Source organism: Pelecanus crispus, chromosome 7, assembly GCF_030463565.1.
Source record: "Pelecanus crispus isolate bPelCri1 chromosome 7, bPelCri1.pri, whole genome shotgun sequence".
Classification (NCBI taxonomy): domain Eukaryota; kingdom Metazoa; phylum Chordata; class Aves; order Pelecaniformes; family Pelecanidae; genus Pelecanus; species Pelecanus crispus.
In genome coordinates, this window is record NC_134649.1 from 49,659,570 (window position 1) to 49,678,640 (window position 19,071).

Genomic DNA, 19,071 nt, shown 5'->3' on the forward strand with positions numbered 1-19,071 from the left:
CAGACTGCAGAAACAAGTTTTGTTCTTAGAGCTCGTTTTCTTAGTACCAGTTAATAAATACTAATGGTCATATATGCGTGTCACTCTTGTAGGTTTGGAAAGAGATAAGTTTGATAACAAGACAGTCACGTTTGAAGAGCACATTAAAGAAGAGCACAATATGTGGCATTATTTGTGCTTTATTGTGTTAGTGAAAGTAAAAGATTCGACAGAATATACAGGACCAGAAAGTTATGTGGCAGAAATGATCAAGGTGAGTTGGTTTTGGGTTCCCCCCCCCCAGATTAGACCAACCTGCTGGCATATTTGGTAAATACGGTCATCTGTATTTTATTTATTTTGTAAGCAAAAACTTGGAGTAAGACTTTTTCTACAATAACAGGCTTAATCCAATGCCTTTCCTTTTAGAAGCATCTTCTAAAGATATTTAGAATAAAGATATTTAGAAAGATATCAGATGCGCTGGGCCGGGTAACGCGGTAAAGGACATTGTGTTGGCGGCAGCACGTTGCAGCGTTGCTGCAAAGGGATGGTGCGGGCAGGGGCACTGGTGGGAGCCGACGCGTGCTGCAGCGCCGCAGCCGCAGGGCGATTTGTGTCTGCGTACCTGCAGCTTCTCAGCCTCCGAAACGCTCCCGTGCCTCTGCCGGAGTAGGTGGCGGTGAGCAGTGACAGCTGCGTAGTCTCCATGGTGTTAAATCAGGTGCAGAGAAGCCAGTCTGTTATTGAAAACCGATGTTTAAGGGTTTAATTATTAATTTAATTTATTAATTTAATTTGTTATTTAATATAAATTTTATATTGTAAATATTATAAATATTATAAATATTATAATTTAATATTTATTAATTAATTTAATTGATAAATATCCTTATTTTCAAGCTGGTGGAAGTGTCTGAAGTATAACAAACAGGTTACAACCTGTCCCTGTATAAATATCTTAAACTGACTTGTAGGAGCTGTTGTCATATGATTTCAGCTTCTTATTGTAAAAAGCTAAAATTAATATCTGCTCAATTGTAACGCCTTTTAATGAGAGAATTAAAAGCCTCGTCTCTGCCAAGCTGCAGGTTCAGAGCTCCGGGAGTTAGATCCTAAACCCCAATTACTAATTTGTGTGTCTTCTGGATGGTTAGCAAAACCTGTTTCTGATTTGTAGAATTTCAATTAGTTCGTGCTTTATTTGCCTTCAGACGAATAAATAGCAGAATACTTTCCTTATTTGTCTCTAGCTTTTTCGCTACAGAGGTACAAGCTTCCTTTAAGCGGGCAATTTGTCGTGGCCTGGTCAGCACGTAAATCCCACCAAGGCTCCTTTAAGGTTAAACGTGTTACTTTGGGGTCACTAAAGTGTACGTCCTAGTTCTGGATTTCTGCCTCGGTAATGAGGGCTTAAAGAAATCTTGTGAGCAGTCACCTGATGGAGGATTAGCACAGTGAGATAACCAAGTACATCACTGCTGCTTTCTAGTCTGACTGATTATATTGCTCCCTTTATTTATCCCACTGCAGCAAGCATTACTTCAGGGGGAAGCACTGTACTCTTTAAAATGTTTCTCCTTGTAAAAGACAATTTCATGTTGTGTTAAAACTAGGGTTTTTTTTTAAAAAAAAAGTTTCAATTAACCAACAACTTAATAACAAATTTTTATTTCAGATTAACAGTTCAAATTAGGTTAAGAACCACAAAGCAGTCACTGAATATGTTTGCAATAAGCACAAAAACTGGAGAACTTTTACCAGAATTTCCATTCATAGAAGTGTCTGCAAAGTCTAATTACTATGTGTTGAATGGGAATACGGATAAATTATGCATAGACCAAGTGCCTCATGCAGATGCAATTTTATGTAACTATATGCTCTAGGTAGAGGTTTGAGTATGACTTGTAGTTGGTGGTTTTTTGCATTTCATGAGCCACTTTTAAACTGAGAACTAACAGCAGGGTCTCACTGCAGTGCTGTTGAAAGCGCGGTGTAACCATACAAGCCGTGGAATAGGAAGTAAATTTGCTTTGCACATCAGCAGTCGGCCACGGCCCGGCGCAGGCACGACCGGAGTGGCTCGCGCTGCTGCTGCCCTGACATGGTCGTTCTCAGCAGCGTTTTGCAGTCGTCATATTCCTTGGGACTGATCTGGCAAAGCTTACTCTGAAACTCAGAAGCAATTTCTTTCCATCGTCCTTTAAGATTGAAAACATTCTTTTCTACCCTAGAAAATCTGAATGTAAAACATGATGAATATATTTCTCTGCCAGACCTGTTTTAAATACTTCTGTAAGAGTCAGAAATCCTTTTTTTTCTGCCTGTGGTGTATCTAGGAGTAACTTGGGGCGTGGTCCACCTTTTACTTAAGCCTTCTGTCTTCATCCCGTGAATCTAGAAGGGCAGGCAAAAGGAAAGCCTGAAACACGTCAGTGGTTCCAAAGCTTGACATTCACCTGTTGGAGGTGATGGTTTATTTTGCATTTGTACACAGGGCGAATGGGAACCTGTGGTTGCTTAATGTCTGCAGCTTCCAGACTCTCCTGGAAAGCCTACTTCTGTCCTGGTGAGATTTAAAAGGGATTTTCTCCCCACGTTTTCAGACTGAAGGTGGCACTCTAACATCTTTGATGATGACATAGATGGGGCACGTCTTTTCCATGGGCTGTTGCGTGGTACCATTGTTCAACTGCAGTTTATACCCATTTTTAGTAGTTGAGGGTAGGAAGCATAATGTGCTCCCAATCCTACTGTGATGACGGAATACACCTCAAATACGCTTCACCTTTGCTTTGACTCCCAACAGAGTATCTTCAGAAAACTCTTGGATTTTTGCCTTTTGGCAATAGTAAAAAAAAAAAAAAAAAATTACAAAAAATTGCCTCTGCCATATAGTATTTGTGGGTTGTTCTAACACCACAGAACATTAAAAAAAAAAAAAAAACCCACCAAAAAATGAATTTAGGACACTAAAATTATATTCACCATCAGCTTGTGAGTTGCATACAGTGCTTTAAAGATATTTTAAGCACTGTGGTATCAAAAGAATCCTGGACAGTTTCACTTACGCCGGTTAGTGAATATTCAGAAGCTTTAAGAGTGATCTTGAATTTTGATGTTTTCTTGCCTAAAAATAATGTGTGTAGAAAGGCAATTTTGAGGCTATCCACTGTACTGGAGATGGCAGAGCTGAATCTTGCCCATAGAATTAGTCTTGTAGCCTGCAGGAATCTGAGCTAGCATAAGAAGAAATTATAGCCTTGAAAATCAATGATTAACTGCAATTCTTTTGTGAATTTTATATTTCTTCACAGATAGAAGCTCATTAAGTTGAAATGCAGCATGCAGAAAGAAGTCAACAGTTAAACTTGGAAATGGAGTTGAAGGTTTAGAAGTGTTTTGAGCACTGTAAGCCTGATCAAAACAAATATTAAAAAAACAGTGCTCTGACAAAATAAAACCCACTCTACTGTGTTATAGTACCGATTTGTAACTATACCTTCCGTAATGTTTTTCTGATACAAATACGGGTCTGTTGGCGCTGGCGACCTCAGGTTGTTTTTGTTCAAGTTCCCCCGTGCTTGTGTGCCGCCGCGTGGGAAGCCAGCCTGCAGTGGTCGTGTAGCTACAAGTCCGGACTCCTGATAGGAGGCCTGGAATTCATCACCAGCTTTTCCCCCCGTAAATAGCGATAATATTCACTTTCATCAGTATGGGGAGCGCGTGCCTGCTGTGATATATGATGTAAAACTTGGGATATCTTAAGAATCTTAGCTGGGAATTGCTAGAGCAGTGCACGGGGGGAAATGGGATTGCTGGTTCTGTTTGATGTAGAAGCTGAGCTGGCGTACACACCCGAGCTGCTGCGGTGAATCATCCGCTGTCCTGAACTCCGTACCAGCACTGGCGAGGTTGATAACCTCATGGATTTCAGGAGATGGCAAACAGGAGCTTGGCATGAAGCAGCTCGTCTTCAAAATGCATTCTTGAGCCACCTCCTAATACCTATTTAATAGCACAGGCAGTACTGTAGGGTGTGAGAGAACATCTAGGGGTAATGGAGCTGCTCTTTAATTCTTGGTGTTCGTAGAGCCCTCCTGATGACCTAACTTCTGCGCATCTGGCTACATGGCTGCAGATGCACACTTAAGATAGTGGGGCTTCAAGATGGATCAATGTCTTTTGAAAAGCGTTTATCTGGAAAGTATGCTAATGGTGCTGCAGAGCTGGTAGTCCAGGGCTTCCTGTGTTTCCCAGGAACAAAGGCATACGGTTCAGCTGCTGTGCGGCTTTGTAGTCACCCGGGAAGATCAGGTGATGTCTGAATAATACCAGGTGTGTAGGAGGTGGGGGGATCCACTTATCGTGTTGGCCAGACATTGACATCCCCACCCAAATGACTAATGTGAACTCGGTGCAACTCCCTACAGATTAGTTCATTTAAATGTCTTATCTACCCATCCTGTCTTGAGAGTTTCTTCTGAAGTTTTCTGCATTTGCCTGCAGTTACTGCGGCAGCCTCGCTAGCAGCAGCCCCAGCAGTACAGCTGTCACTTGAGTCTTGGCAAAGGTCTGCTACAGGCAGCTGTTTGCAGGCATCTATCATATGTAAAAATTCTTACTCTGAAGCTCGATACATAGAAAACCGCATAGACACTTGGGTTTTGTGTGCATTCATAAGCCGCCGTGCATGCAGCTGCAGTGCGCTGTCACTTGCATGGACAAATATTTGCATACACAACTCTTGCATACCCTAACGCGGGGATTTGCATATGCGCCTTCACGTCAACGTTTGATCAGCGTGGGTAAGAGCCGCATGGCTGTGAGTGATTTCATGCACGCAGATGTGCATATTAAAACATAAAGGCTTGGTTGGAAAAGGTTTTAGCACAATGCTTCCTAACTAGCTCTTGCAGTTGGCACAGATGGTTTTTAATCTAGCGTTGCACCAAGCAGGATATCTTCATTACAAAAGCGAGGTAGAGAGGTGTAAGGGATTGCCCAAGCTCACATGTCCAGATTCGGAGTCCTGAATCTTCAACCGGATTGTGTTGTCATTTGAAAATGAACCATTCGTAAATAGGAGTGATGGTGCAGATAGCCTTGAAGGAATTTGGAATGGAAATGAAGGCTAAAGACTTCCTTTTGTGCCCTAATTAACCTCTTTCTACAAAACCGGAGATTTCCATATACTATGGGGCTTTTTTTCTTTTTGTCTTGAGCTATGTGCCATACCATAATTGGAAATTATTTCTTACTACTGTTTTGAGCGTCCAGTGTAGCCTGTAACTTCTGCCAAGACGTAGCATCCTGGTAAGCAAAGGCAAGGTTTCATCAGTGTCAGGCTTCTAAAATGACATTCTTCCAGAAGTGCAAGTTTGACTTGAAACCTCTCCTAGGGAGTTAAACACCCAGCCACGACGGTCGCTGCGCTCAGCAGAGGTGTGTGATTCACAACCTGCACGAGGCTCACGTGATGATGGCTTTGAAGGGTTGCTGTGTCCCCAGGCTCTACATCGAATGTAATTTGGTCAGAGATGGCCAAGACTGGGTTTGAACTGCAGCGCCTATAGGAGTAACAAGCGGCAGGCCACGATGCTTCAAACCCGAAGCGTTTCCAAAGGGGCTTAGCAATTCCAGCATTGGTGAAAGACGTGCATAGAGACGAAATTACAGTCTGAAGGAGTATAAGGAGCTTAGTTACATTTGTGTGTAATGTGTACTTGGAAATCCTGTACTTTGGGGCAAAATCGAATGGAAAAGGTTTGTCGTATCAATGCTTACCAACCCAACTGCAAACGCAGAAGAGAGCAGCCCGTACAAATAACTCGTATGCAGTTGCTCGGTTATAGGTGAAGAAACTGGGGTTTCAGGGCTCCCGGTCGCGATGACACTGGGTGCAAGCCGGGAGAGGAGGAGGAGGAGGAGGACTGAGGAGGTCAGGATCTGAACTGGAGCCCGTAGTGCTTAATTCGGTGGTATCTTCCCAATAAGCTGCATCTTGAGATGCCTTACCAGAGTTAGCCAATGTAATTACAGGGTTAAACAATAAATAATAGCAGAGGCATAGAAGAGCCAAGAGGTGTGTTTGGCAGAAGGCCCTAGGCTGCTGGAAACACTGTGTCATAGGCACAGGTCCCGAGCTTTGCATGTAGATGGCGAAGCAACTTGTTCCACCCTTGAAATTGGCATTAAGGCGCACGGCAGAAGCTGCACGGGGAGAAATGGTTGGTCTGTCTCCTCTTCCCCACGCAGCGTTAGTACGCTCTTCCCTCCGGAGGTGGGTGAGCTGGCGTGCCCTGCAGCGTGCTGCAGGAAAAAACCTCCTGTTGCTGGCATTAACCTTACGTGGCCGAGTTCTTGGTTTTCCCTGATAAACCACCTGGGCAGGTATCCGTGCTGGGAATATCGGGTTAGCATCCCCGCTAATGAGTCGAGGGTTTCACTTTGGCCAAGCGTGTGGCAGGAAAAGGGCCTGGGCGGGTGAAAAGAGAAGCAAAGGCTTCAGCCCAATTCATGTAATGGTTTGTTTGCATAACATGTTGGGATCCGGGTGGATCCCAGAGCAGCTTGGAAGGTGGGTGCCGTGTCCTTGCTGCCGGGGCACTGCCCGCGCATGCCTGGGAGGGAGAGGGAAGGTTTCCGACTGGAAACCATCGAGGGTGACACACCGGGGAAAATAAACCGCTCCGTCTGCAACGCTGGGCAGGACAAAAAAAGCCCCGTGGGGCCGTGTGTGCCGAGGAGGTGGCCCGGGGCTGGGGCGAGGCGGCTGTCCCCTGAGTCATCGCTGCCGCCTCCTCCCGCCCGGCGCTGCCGGGGAGCCCGTGACCCCGTGCCGCGGGGCGCTCCGGGCCGTGCCGGATGCGTTGTGCAAGAGTAGGTGGGCAACCGCAGCCATCGCCACCAGCAGCTGTTTGTTCAGCCTTTGCATGCTTAATTGTTTTGTCCTGCCCAGCTGATCGTGGTGTAACACGTCCTATTTAAAATGTAGATCCAAGCAGGCAGCCGTCGGTTGCTGCGGAGAGGTGGCACCGTCCTTTCTGCAGGAGCAAGGAGATCGCCTCCAGGCGTTCCCAGCGGGGCTGGCTGCCTCGGTCGCGTTGAGCTGGGTGATGCTTGGTGGGGTAATTTCAGCGCTGGTGAACGCAACGCTCGGCTCAAGCGGGTGACCCGCAGCAGAGCTGTCACTGGGGATGTACAGGCAGGATCATTTCGTATAGGGATGCATATGGGATGCGTATGCATATTCCACCTTTGGAAATGGTGTCTGTCTTCCAGGTTCCCCCCTCTGCACCAGTGCAAAAGCCACTTAGGTATTTAATCTGTGGAAACAGTGAAAAAGGAGATTTTTCTATCATTAGCCTTCTATCGTCAGCCCCCTGTTTAAAGACACGGTGGCTGTGAGGGTCTGAAAACACTCTTGGTGGGGGGGGGGGCACCGTCGCGTGCCGTTCCTCGTGGAGAGGGGAGAAGTGCAGCTTGGTGTGGAAGAAGTGATGGTGAGCCCTTTGCAGAAGAAAGAGAGAACCTGACGTGGGGCTTTTTCCAGGAAGCACAAGAAAGAACCAAGAGGAGTTTCATCTTGCCACAAACAAACAAACAAACAAAAAAATCTTAATTCTCAAAGCGCTTCATAAAGCTGTTTATTAGTGTGGGTATGATTTTTAATGGCACAAGACAGAAAGTGAAATTTGCTGCTGCCGCCTTCCCCTACTAAATGATGGCTGCTGGGCAGCCCTCTGACGGGAGGCTGTAGGGATTTATTTTGCCAGGCACTGAACCAGCCCTTCAGCACCCCGTAAGTATTAGGTGTAGGGGTAGCTGGATAAATGGAGACGCAGAAGAGGAGCGGTGACTTCCTCGGGGCGGCCCGCGGCGCGGCGGTGCCGGAGGCGAGGAGAAGCCCCGGTCCCCGCCGTTAGCAGCCGCCTCCCGCCCGAGGAGCGGAGCTAATGCATCTCTTGGCACCGCTCGCGCTGAGGTTGCCTCAGAAACCTTTCTTAGAATAAACTCTTTGGCAGAAGCAGGGAGGAGCGGGCACTTCTCAGAATGAATTGCATCTGCATCATGCAGCGCCGCTTCCTCTTTTTTTTAAATTTCCAAACGTGGACGGTCAGCATCGCCCCCATGTCTGAGATTTAATGGTGTTTGCTTTACAAGAGGGACTTTTCCAACTTTACCTAGAAAAGAGCTAACCCGAAACCCAGCACTTGCGGTTAGCCAGCTTCCGTCAGTGGCTTTAGTCAGTTCGTCTGTTGAAGCAGAGGAAGCTGCGACTGTGACGGGAAGAGGGAGCTGACTGCACACCAGGATCCCGGTGCCTCCGCTTGCAGGAGGACCACCGCAGACTGTGCATAACTGCGCTGGTATGCAAGGTGCCAGCAGCCGGGAGAGCGCGGCGGGACGAGGGACGGGGGTCGAGGGGGGGGAGCCTTCGCCTTCACGGCTCGCTTCGCGCCTCGAAAAACAGTACCAAACCCCCGGTGAAGGATGTAAGGCTGTATCTTTAAAGGCACCCCGGTGTTCAGTTAAAGTTCAGCAGAAACTAGATCATCAAGATATAAATCTTTTATTCAACCTTGAATAGAAGCGCTCTGCAGAGGGAGCGCTGCTGGCAGGCGCGGGGCCGGGAGCCGGGCTGGCTGCCGCACGCCGGCCCAGCGGGCTTGTCAGCGGCTGACCTTTCTGCATTCCTGCTTATTTCCGTTTTCACCGTCTCCGCTTGAGGCATCATTACTTATTTATTTAAAAGAAAACACCCCCCCAGCCCCCAGCCAGGGACCGGCGTTCGGGCGGCGGTCTGCGTTTCAGCAGGCTGGTCACATCCAGGCTCCCGAGCTTCTCTCCCCGGCGCTGCTGGAGGCCGTAGGAACAGGCTGAAGGTTTCCCGTGCAAAGCCAGAGCGAAGGGGTGCGGGGTCGTGGGTGCAGAGAGGAAGAGGAGGAGGAAGAGCTGTGCCCCTGCGTGCTGGCAGCATCCCCGCCGCCCTCTGCGGAGGGCTCCCAGCAGGCACCGTGGGCCGGCGAGCGCGCTGGCGCCCGTGTCAGCGGCGTCCATGCAGTTCTACCTGCGTGTCTCTCGCCGCGCTTCCTCGCCTCGGGGTGTTTGCCCAGGCCGGCTTTGGGGGGACGTCCCCTTATTTCTTGCCGGCTGGCAGCTGGACGCTTCCAGGGGAACTTTGGGTTCGAGTCGTGCCAACAAGCTACGTGAAACCTGAACAGGAGTGCGGGTTGGGTCCAGCCCAACGACAGGGGTTGGCAAAGGGATGTACAGGGCCTTTCCTAAGGCTGTCTCTGCACAGAAAATTCCCAGGTGCCCCCGTTAACTCTTTCACAGACGGATCAGGGCTTAGCAGGGGTATTGCCAGTTCCAGGCTCAACAGGGAGTCCCATCCCCACGGCTCCGGAACCTGCCCGGCGAGCCGGGAGCCGTCTCCTTTTCCTTAGCCTTCTCCTTTCTCGCCTGGGGAGTTCACGGGGAGCGTTTTGGGGGTTTCGTCTTTTACCATTGCCATGAGAACTAGAGAGGCGCTTTGTTGGTTTTTTTTCAAGTGAAAGCCAAGATTTCCCATACTCAAGTGACTTCAAGAGCCGGGGCTTTCAGAAAACCAGTGAGTATGAAACTTCTGACAGCCTGCAGAAGCTGGCAACGCGATAGCGCTTGCTGGTTTGATTTCACTCTCTGAGGCTGCCTGTCACCTTCCCTGCCTGCAACGATCAAGTTGCAACCTCTGCAGCAGCTGCAGCGTTTGCTCGTATTGCAAAGAAACGTTCAGAAAGGTTTGGGGTTTCTTTGTTCATAAAATGTTGCAGGTAAGGGAAAGGCTGGTGTTTCCAGGTCCTGCTCCTCTCGTCCCCGTCGTCCTTCACAAAGATGGGGCCTGGCAGTGCTCTGGGATGGGCACGAAAGCTCATTTTTTTGGGAGCAAGAAAAATAGCAATATTTCTACAGCAGGTAAGGAGCGGGCAGGAGCTTCAGGGCTCTGCTCTTGCATCTGCCTAGAAACCTCAGGACAGCGGAGCTGAGGGTCCGGGCAAACCTGCGAATATAAATTGCACTTTAGTCTAACTTGCCTTGTCCTTGAAAGCCTCTGGCAGGGAGGGGACCAGCAGTTGGTTTAGTTTGTTTTCCCTGGGTGGGGATGGGAAATACTTGAGGGGGGAGGTGCTGGACATGAGCACAAGTGCCCAGCCTGCCCTCTCTTCCCTGACGGAGGATTTTACTGCGGCTGGAAGAACGCGGTGAAACGTTGCCTGTTAACTAATGTTAAATCTTAATTGTGCGACTGTCGTTTCCCAAAGTCCAAAATATTTTGGCACTTGTCTCGATAAAGGCATATTTTTTTTGTACATATATTTTTTTCTTTTATTAGCAGAAACCATCTGCCCTGTAAACAGAGATCAGGAGGGAAAAAAAAGCCTTCCTGGCAGTTTTGCATCATGTGGGAATCCTGTGGTGCGCTGCATGGGAAAGGGCCTGCTTTCTGCCTTTTAATCTCGGCAGTAGTAAACTCCAGGCAGATCAGAAGCAGCTAATTTAAGATGATGAATCTTGGCATCGCATCTGAATTGCGGAAAGGACGTGACTCTCAATCGCTGTAGAGGTGCACAACCCTGATTCAAGGAGGACGGGCGCTCCTGGGAATGCGTGAGCGTGGAGGGGGAGCGGAGAGACGGGGGAGCGGGTCCGAGTTAGAGATTTAGGCAGGGAATGGCAGGAAGCCAAGGAGAGCCTGCAGTGCCGTAGGAATCAGCCGTCGGTTTGAGCGAGCGCCCAGCGAAGAGCCTGGCCTGCGAAGCAGGGCGAACTTCGGTCGCCGTTCATCAGTGGTGTTGATCGCTCTTTGGTTTGGGACGCTGCTAACCCAGTAGGCTATTACCGTTTCATCTGGTTCGTCTAAAATATTGCCGCTTGTTGCAGTGTCACCTAGGAGAGTGCGCGCGTCCTTATCTCATCCAGCCTTAGTTTAACTTCCATTTCAGAGAGTATCTCCGGCGTGGGAGGAGAACCAGACTAGATAGGAAACCAGTTCGGTGTTGAAATTTAAGGTGTCGAGATGCGGTATGCACCCCTCCTCCTCTTTTGTGGCTTTCTATTCCGTTCCTGCTTTTATTTTTAACGTCACTGGCGTGTACATGAGTGTATGTGTGAGCTCTGTGTACGTATTAATAAAACCGAGCACGTGTCCACTGAAGTTCCTGACTGTAAGTTAAACATGGAATATTGGAGGATTTGTATGCCTGAATGAAAACTTCATTATAAGCAATTTATTGTAACTTAATCCGTCCCACGCTTTAGCCTGAACCAGCCAGTCAGAATATGAATTTTTTTTCTTTTTTTTGTGTGTTTTCATTAAAAAGGAAGTATTTCAACTATGAAAGTATTTCCACGTAGAACATGCTTTCTTTCATTAGAAGGCAAAACCAAACTTTGCTTGACCAAAAAAGCAAACCGGTTTTATCCGCAGCAGATTTCCAACAAACGCAAATTGAAAGACTACAAGATGGCAGCAGATTTCTAGCACTGGAAAATGCTTGTCCAGTGATGAAATCCAGGCTGGTTTAATGTCCAGAGTTCATGTATTACACTGAAATGTATTGGGGGGGGGGGGGGGGGGGAAGGCTGGGGAGAGTGAGTTGCTGGAAGGGAAAAGCCAAGAGCAAGCAGCCTTAATTTTCAGCACTTGGGTCTGAAGTGCCTCATTGCCTCTAGCGAGCAATTTTGCAGACTTTCCAGTAAGATGCAAATGAAAGTAACTACGGAGCCTGTGTATCTGAGGAATGTCCTCGCGTGGCATTAAAGATCCGTCCGCACTCAGCCGCTCGGGTGCGGGTTTTCATTTGGCAAACGCTAATGGTGAACTCGTGTGTGATTCTCAGGAGAGAAACCTGGACTGGTTCCCCCGGATGCGGGCCATGTCACTCGTGAGCAGCGACTCGGAAGGCGAGCAGAATGAGCTGAGGAACTTGCAGGAGAAGTTGGAGTCCACCATGAAGCTCGTGACCAACCTCTCTGGCCAGCTGTCAGAGCTTAAAGATCAGGTAAGGGGGAGCTGGCTGCGAACGTGCGGCCGCGTGCTGGTACGGGCAGGGCAAAGGTCCCGCGAGCGGGGTGTACGGAGCGGTGTTTTACAGCTCTGCGGCTTCGGCAAACCCCGTGAAGAACTTTTCTAAAGGAACTCGTGTTTAGGAAAGAAGTGAACAAACAAAATGTCCTTCTAAAGCCCCGTGCCCCCGCTGACCTGCCTGGCAATGCTGACTGAACCAGTGTAGTCCAAAGTGGCCACCTCCAGAAAGGAAAAACCTGCATTAAAAAAAACCGAAAGCTGAAGTTAGCTTAAATGGGTCCTCGCGGGCGCAGGCAGCCTGTGTGTGTGCGTGTGGTGTTGTTACAGGCTTTAACCCTGAGCCCGTAGCACGATCCTGTAAGTCAGAGGGCGCGGCGCTGGCAGAAGCGCTGCGGTGCGGACCTCAAAACCCACTGAGAAACTGGAGAAATACTTGAGTGGTTAGCTTGCGCCGCTCTCCTCCGCGCTATCGCGGCGCTGCTAATGCAGCTAGCGTTTGGCTACTGTCACGCTTCGGGCTGCAGCACAGGCAGGCGTACCCGCAGAAGCATTTTGCACTGCGGCATGTATTGCTGCCGCCGCTTAACACGCGAGTGCTGCGTAGACCTCTGAGTATATTTTTTTTTTTTTTTTTTTTTTTGGTGCAGCAGTTCTTCCTGCAGCAAGAGTTTGAGGACTTGTGTTAACTTTTGGCTTGGCTGGGGCTCGAGGGGCTCGTGGGGATTGTTCCCAGCCCAAAGCCGGCGACGGCTTTGTGAAAGCCACAGAGGCAGCAGGGCTTTATTTCGTGTTGTCTGTACGGATTACAGCCTCACTGGCAGGAAAATGGAAAATGCTGTTGCCTGCCCTGGTGGGAGCTCTCTGTGGCAGCAAAGCGACTAGCTGCTTATCTTTATAGATTAATAACCTGAGCCAGATGGTTCAATTAGTTAAGTTTATATAGATACCGGCAGTGGATAAAATTAATTGCTGAATTGCACACGATGGTATCCCGGGGCAGCCGCTGGAATTGCCGAGGGCAGAAACGGCCACCAGATTTGGTTCGTTATCTCTTCAGATGCGATCCGCCTACTGTAGCGCGGTTGGCACGACTCCCTCCGATCCTAATCGGATTCCTGCTTCCCATCTCTGCTCTGGGTTGGCCGGGTTTCTCTGTAAGCCAGTTATCTTCATGGAGACGTGAGTCTCTGGAAGGCACTGTTGACTGAGATCCCGGCTCCCTGCCTTCCGATCACGCTCTGCGTTTCTGCTGGAGCTGGGACACCCTCCGGAGCACAAGGAAGGGATTAACGTGTAGGACTGGGAGCAGAAAACCTTGCTGCTCTTGGCCGTAATTAGTTTTCAGACACTGTGCCACGGGCGCCCTTGCTCCAGTTGGTTTTGAGGATGGAGGATAGAGGCAGTTGCTCTTTTGTCTGTGCTTTGATACTTGCCAGCTAGCGGTTCTGCTGTTTTGCCTGGAAACAATTATCTTGAAACACGCGTCTTGTGTCTTCTTGTCGAAGGGTCTGACTCCAAGTGGTCTGCAGTCACCAGGAGTCTTTCCATCGGCCGCAGCCAGCTCTGGATCCGAATGCATTTATTTCCAAAGCTTGCAGCTCTTGGCTGACCAAGCACTAAAACCCCTTCTCACTCTTTGTGAAAATAAGAATGAAGGATTTAGCTTTCAGAGAGCTATTTGACTGTAAAAGCAAAAGAGGAAACCAGCTTCATTAATGTTGTGATAGCTTTTAGGAATTCCCCCAAGTACCGTTACTGAGGGCCCTGCCTGAGTTGCAGGATGCTCCCATTATGTGACAAAACCAGTATAGCCCTCCTCCTGATCAGGAACCGTCTCCAGGAAAAGGAACTAGCCCAGGGAACTTTCAGTTGTATTTATTTTCTTGTAATTAAATAAAGGGAAAACCTGTCATTCATTTGCTTTTCAAGCTCGCTGGGTTTCTGGAGACTTGTAATTGTTCGAAACTGAAATCCAGCATGCGTGCTTTCAGCAAGAAGTGCACCAAGAGCCATTAAAATCTCGATCGCTTTAATTCTGTGCAAAAAAAAGATTACAACATAATTGTCTGCAACAGCAGGGGATTAGATGTAATCACCCAGAAGCCCTTTCCGGCACCGTCCTCCGATGCCAGCGAGCGTGCGGCATCTCGAACAGACGCTGCCTTCTCGCTCGGGACGGTCCCCTCGCGCCCGCCGGGCCCCCCGGCGCCGCCAGCGCAGCTCCTTGCTGGAGCTGCTGCTCACGTTGGCTTTACTGGAGCGAGCCGGCGAGCGGCACAGCGGGCAGAGGCCGGCGTGGCCATGTGTGCCTGTATGGCCGGCATCCCGCTCGTGCCCTTCGCACGTGCCCTGCTCCCGTTCCTGGAGTTAGCTCCAACTCACCCGTAACCTTTGGAACGAGGCAGCGTGCATCCGTGCAATTACGGTTACTGGAGAGTCCAGCTTGACTCAGATGAACTTCAGGCCCCTCGGTTTCGGTTTTTAATCCTGTCAGCATTACTCCGGTAGCTGACGGCTCCCCTGCAATGCCTTGTGCGTAGCTTTTATTGCCTTTTAAGCCCGGGTGTACAGTCGCTGCAGCTGTAAAGCTTTTGCAAGAGATTCACTCTCCAGGTAAACGTGATAGAGATTAAAGTTGCTCCACCTTGCAGCACTGTGCCCTCCAGACAAGCGTTGCGCATCTCGCAGGATTAATAACGTTCTGCATCAACGTTGCAATTGCGTTTTTCTCTTTTACGCTCGGTTGCTTTATTCTTCCCTTTGTTTAAAAGGCACGTCTCCTACGTACACCTGCGTCGGTGCACCATCCCTTTTTCTACACAGCGTGCAACACACCTATTACGGTCCCTTTCCGTTGTCCTTTCTTCTTTCCATTTTGATTTCGTGTGTCCTCTGAGTCAGTTTACCGGCTCTGTGGAATCGTGGCTCTTGGTTTGGTCAGTTGAAGCTAATGAGCGTAAATGGGCATTTTAAAAATGAAGTCCTCATTGCATTTCCATCTTGGGGGTTATCTTAGAAACGGTTAAAAAAAGTCCCAGCTGGTTCCGCAGGGGAGTAGCTTGTGTGTGTGTGTCTGAGACCGGCGAGTGATGGGAAGACCCCTCTCCTCCTGCTCCCGTTTGCCTGCGAAAAGCCTTTTGTGAAAACAGACTCCCAAAAGTGTGGGGAGAGGACTGGGAGGTGCGCCCTGTCCTCGGGAAGCTGCGGTCATCTTCCTGGAAAGGTAAAACAACAGTTCTGCCTCCCTTGGGTCAGGCGATGAGCAAGGCACCGGCCTGCACTCAGGTTTAATTATGGTTTCGAGAGGAATTACCGTATTTCAGCCCTTCCCCCCGCGGTTCAACGAGTGTAATTATACACAGCCAGCCTGAGCGAAAGCGCTGGTGTGCGCAGCGCCGTACGGCCCCTGGGACACGCAGGAGCCTTTTGGAGGTTGCCCAGAACTGCCTGTTTTGCCCAAATCCTTTCCCCACAATGAACTCCAGACCCGCGGTCAGCCACCGGCTGGCTGCTCCAGCACACCGGCGCACCCCGCGCCGGAGACGGGAAACCTATTCACCGTCGCCAAAACTGGAGTTTTTAAACAAATACATTCAAGTGCGGGTTACAAATGAACCGAATGTGTGAGCACGCTGTCTCCCTTCTCCTGGAGTTACTTCCACAAGCAATTATATTGGCTGACGTTTGTCATTAAATAGCCGAAAACTGAAAAAATTAGATTGTGGATGTAGATGTTACAGGAAAAACGTTGCAGGGAATTTAGTTAATTCTCATAAAGAAAAATACTCTAAATTGTATCTTATGCTTGAACGAACAATTACTTTCTCGGGCAAGTCAGCCAGGTTTTCCGGTGCGCAGGCACGCTGCCGGTGTCGCCGGTGGGGTCCCGCGAAGGCCTGATGAGCCGGCCGGCCTGCCCCGGCACACCCGTGCTGGTTACCGCAGCCGGGCGTGCTCAGCCCGAGGGAAGGAGCAGCAGAAGCGGGACGTGAGCGCGGCTGCCCGTGCACGCCCTCGGTGCCACCACGCATCACGTGCAGTGGAGTGGTTATAGAATCATAGAATCGTTTAGGTTGGAAAAGCCCTTTAAGATCATCCAGTCCAACCATTAACCTACACTGCCAAGCCCACACTAAACCAATCAAGGGTAGACTAGACTGAACCATGTCCCCAAGTGCCACCTCTGCCCGTTTTTTGAACACTTCCAGGGATGGGGACTCCCCCACCTCTCTGGGCAGCCTGTTCCAATGCTTGACCACCCTTTCCGTGAAGACATTTTTCCTAATTTCCAACCTAAACCTCCCCTGGCGCAGCTTGAGCTTGAGGATGCGAGGGCTCTCGGGGGAGCCCGGGTGGCCGCGGAGCAGCGTTGGGTGGCCGCGGAGCAGCGTTGGGCTTCCCTCGCCTCAGTGGTCCAGGGGCGAGGCGCTGTCCTCGCATCCTCCTCGGATCCATCCCAGGGCTGCTGCAAGCCGTCCCATGCGTCAGCTCCTCCGAAGCCGAGATACGAGGTCGCAGAGGGAGCGGTGGAGAGTGCGTGCAGTGATCCAGCTGTTCTGCTGCTGGAGACCCTGCCCACGCCGGAGTTGTTCCTTACGTGGCATGTTGGCTTATGCAAGTTGTCAGAAACCTCTCAAGGCTTGGGAAAAAAGAAAAACAAAACAAAAAAGAAGAGTGGAGAATTGGATTGTGGCCATTTTTCAGCACCAGGAATTAAAAAATGACGATCCATTTTCAGGTCATGATTACACTAATCGGGAGAAATGTGATTGTTTTCTGACGGGAAGCACTGCCAAAGATTGGGCTGTCCGGCAGTGAGGTGGTTAACCTCCCGTCCCTGCCTTGCGTCTTGGCTTTTGGCAGATGGAGAGGGATGTTGGCTCGCTCCCGATGAGAGCGGGAGCACTCGAGTCTATTCCAGCGAAGACAAGGGTATTCCCAGCCCGGCTTGAGGGCTCGCCCCTTTTTTCCGCCCTCTGCGTCTCGTCTGCCTTGTACGCTGGACCGGTTACAAGGAATTTCTACCGGGGGAGGTTTCGGCGAGCTGCTCTCGGTGCTAATTTGCGCTGGCCGCCTGGCTCTCCCGAGCTCTTTTCTTGCAAAACGGTAGTCAGCCGCACGAGCAAGTTCATGGACGTCCCCGATGAGCGCACGAGACGGGGCCGTAGGTGCCTCTCATCTGCTGGCGCTCGGCACGGCGGGTGGAGGAGCATTATTTGCAGAAAGTGGGTTTCAGAGTAAACGCTAACCGCAAAAGGCAGCGCCGGGTCCTTCGGTGAGCTGACACACAGGAAGCGCCTAGGCCTAATGAGCAAACTTTTTTAATTTTCCAGATGACGGAGCAAAGGAAGCAGAAACAGCGCATCGGTCTCCTAGGACACCCTCCGCCCATGAATGTGAACCCGCAGCAACCGGCGTAAGTCGGAAGGGTCGCTCGCCCCCTCGCAACAGCACGAGCGACGCCGACCCCGCGTTCGGGTCCGACCACTGAGGCTGCTCCTGTCTACGGCCGGTTCATTTTGTAAATACCCTGTTTTTATACTATATGTATATGACTGCTACTATATAAAGTTTGGGGCATATGTATTGTAATTAGAACCGTTGGCACGGGACGGAGGTTAAAACTTTGTGCCAAAACTATCAAAATTGCCTTTTTCTTGGAAGGACTAAAGAGAGCACCTGAATTGCACTTGAAAAGAATATTTGACCATGTGACATGTATTTTGTATTTAAAAAAAAAAAAAAAGAGATAGAATAGCTAGTATTTATGTTTTTATACAATTGTGCAATATGAATTATGCAATCACAATATATTTGTAACTCCTGAATGTCCTAAAGGGAGTGCACATCTTTGAATCTGGTGTGTTAGTACAATGTAATAAATGCTATAAAATGACAGGTGTAAATGAGGCTGCTGCAAAATTGTGCTACTGGTGATTTTTTCCTACCCTTTTGTACCATGTATGTAAATATCTTGCAATGCCGTATCTGTTGCCTCTTCCTCCCAGAGATAACCCTGGGAATCCGTGAGCTGTTAAATTGGTATCAATTAAAGCAAAACATTACTTTGAAGCTTCCAAAGGAGGAAAGCAGGAGGTGTTTTTCCAAGTGACTTCTTCAAAGTACTGAGGCTGGAAGAGCTCAGACACCAGGTTTTTTTAAATGCTAAGATTTCTTAAAGGGAACTTTTTATGCAAAACGGAGTTTGGGATGAGGATGCGCTACTGGTGAGTCGGTGCAGTCTCCTACGGGCGTTTTGTGCCACGACACCTGCAGCCTGTCACGAGCCTGTCCGGGCTTTGCATTCTCAGTGTGTACGATCCTTTCCTTTTTATGGTTTTTTTTTCATGAGAGACCTACGTGCCTGCTAAAGCTTTAGCAACCAGGCATTGCACCGACTGAACCATGACCTGTCCCGTTAGGACTGTAGCTGAGCACTGACGAACGTAACGCTTGTGAGAGAGCCACCGCTTTGAGGCTGGTCTGGCCCACCCCTTCCTCTCCCTCTTCCCCTCCATTCGGTCACTTTCTTTGGTTTCTGATGTTGGAGAGTATGAAAGGAAAGTTGTTTTTTTTCCCCCCCTCCAATCCGTTGCATAGTTTTATACATGGACCTCATTTTACAAAAGCTAACTTCTCTGCAATACTGTCTAAAAAAAAAAAAAAAGCCAAAAAAAAAGCTACAAACAGAGCTATGAAAATTTGTAAATGCATAAATATAGGTATTTAAATAAATGATGCAAAATACTCTACGGTCAGAGGCTGCTGGTGGTTTGTCTCCCCCTCCGAGGCGGCGTGTGGCTGCGTTTGCTGCCGCGCTTGCCCACGCGCCCTGGAAGGCTGAGCCCCGGGGGCCTCGCAGGCACAGCCGCCGCTTTTCCCAGCTCGCAGGCTGGGCGTTCAATACCGGAGCGCATCCTTGCTCCGCCGGCAGCGAGAGGCACTGGTGCCCCGGGATCCTTGCCTGCCATCCCTCCAGGTTTGGATACTTCAGACCCTTCCCACCGATATTTTAGGCT

The 19,071-nt window shown here is 49.4% G+C and overlaps 1 protein-coding gene across 5 annotated transcripts in view; it reads left to right on the forward strand.

Moving 5' to 3' along the window:
- The window catches only part of ITPR1 (inositol 1,4,5-trisphosphate receptor type 1), a 166,471-nt gene extending 148,999 nt beyond the window's left edge, over positions 1-17,472 (forward strand). For all 5 annotated transcript variants that reach the window (XM_075713784.1, XM_075713787.1, XM_075713788.1 and 2 more), the window contains 3 exons: positions 93-253; positions 11,865-12,026; positions 17,386-17,472. In XM_075713784.1, the coding sequence (XP_075569899.1) occupies positions 93-253; positions 11,865-12,026; positions 17,386-17,472 (410 nt within the window). The remainder of the gene's footprint in view (positions 1-92; positions 254-11,864; positions 12,027-17,385) is intronic.
- The last annotated feature ends 1,599 nt before the right edge of the window (positions 17,473-19,071 follow it).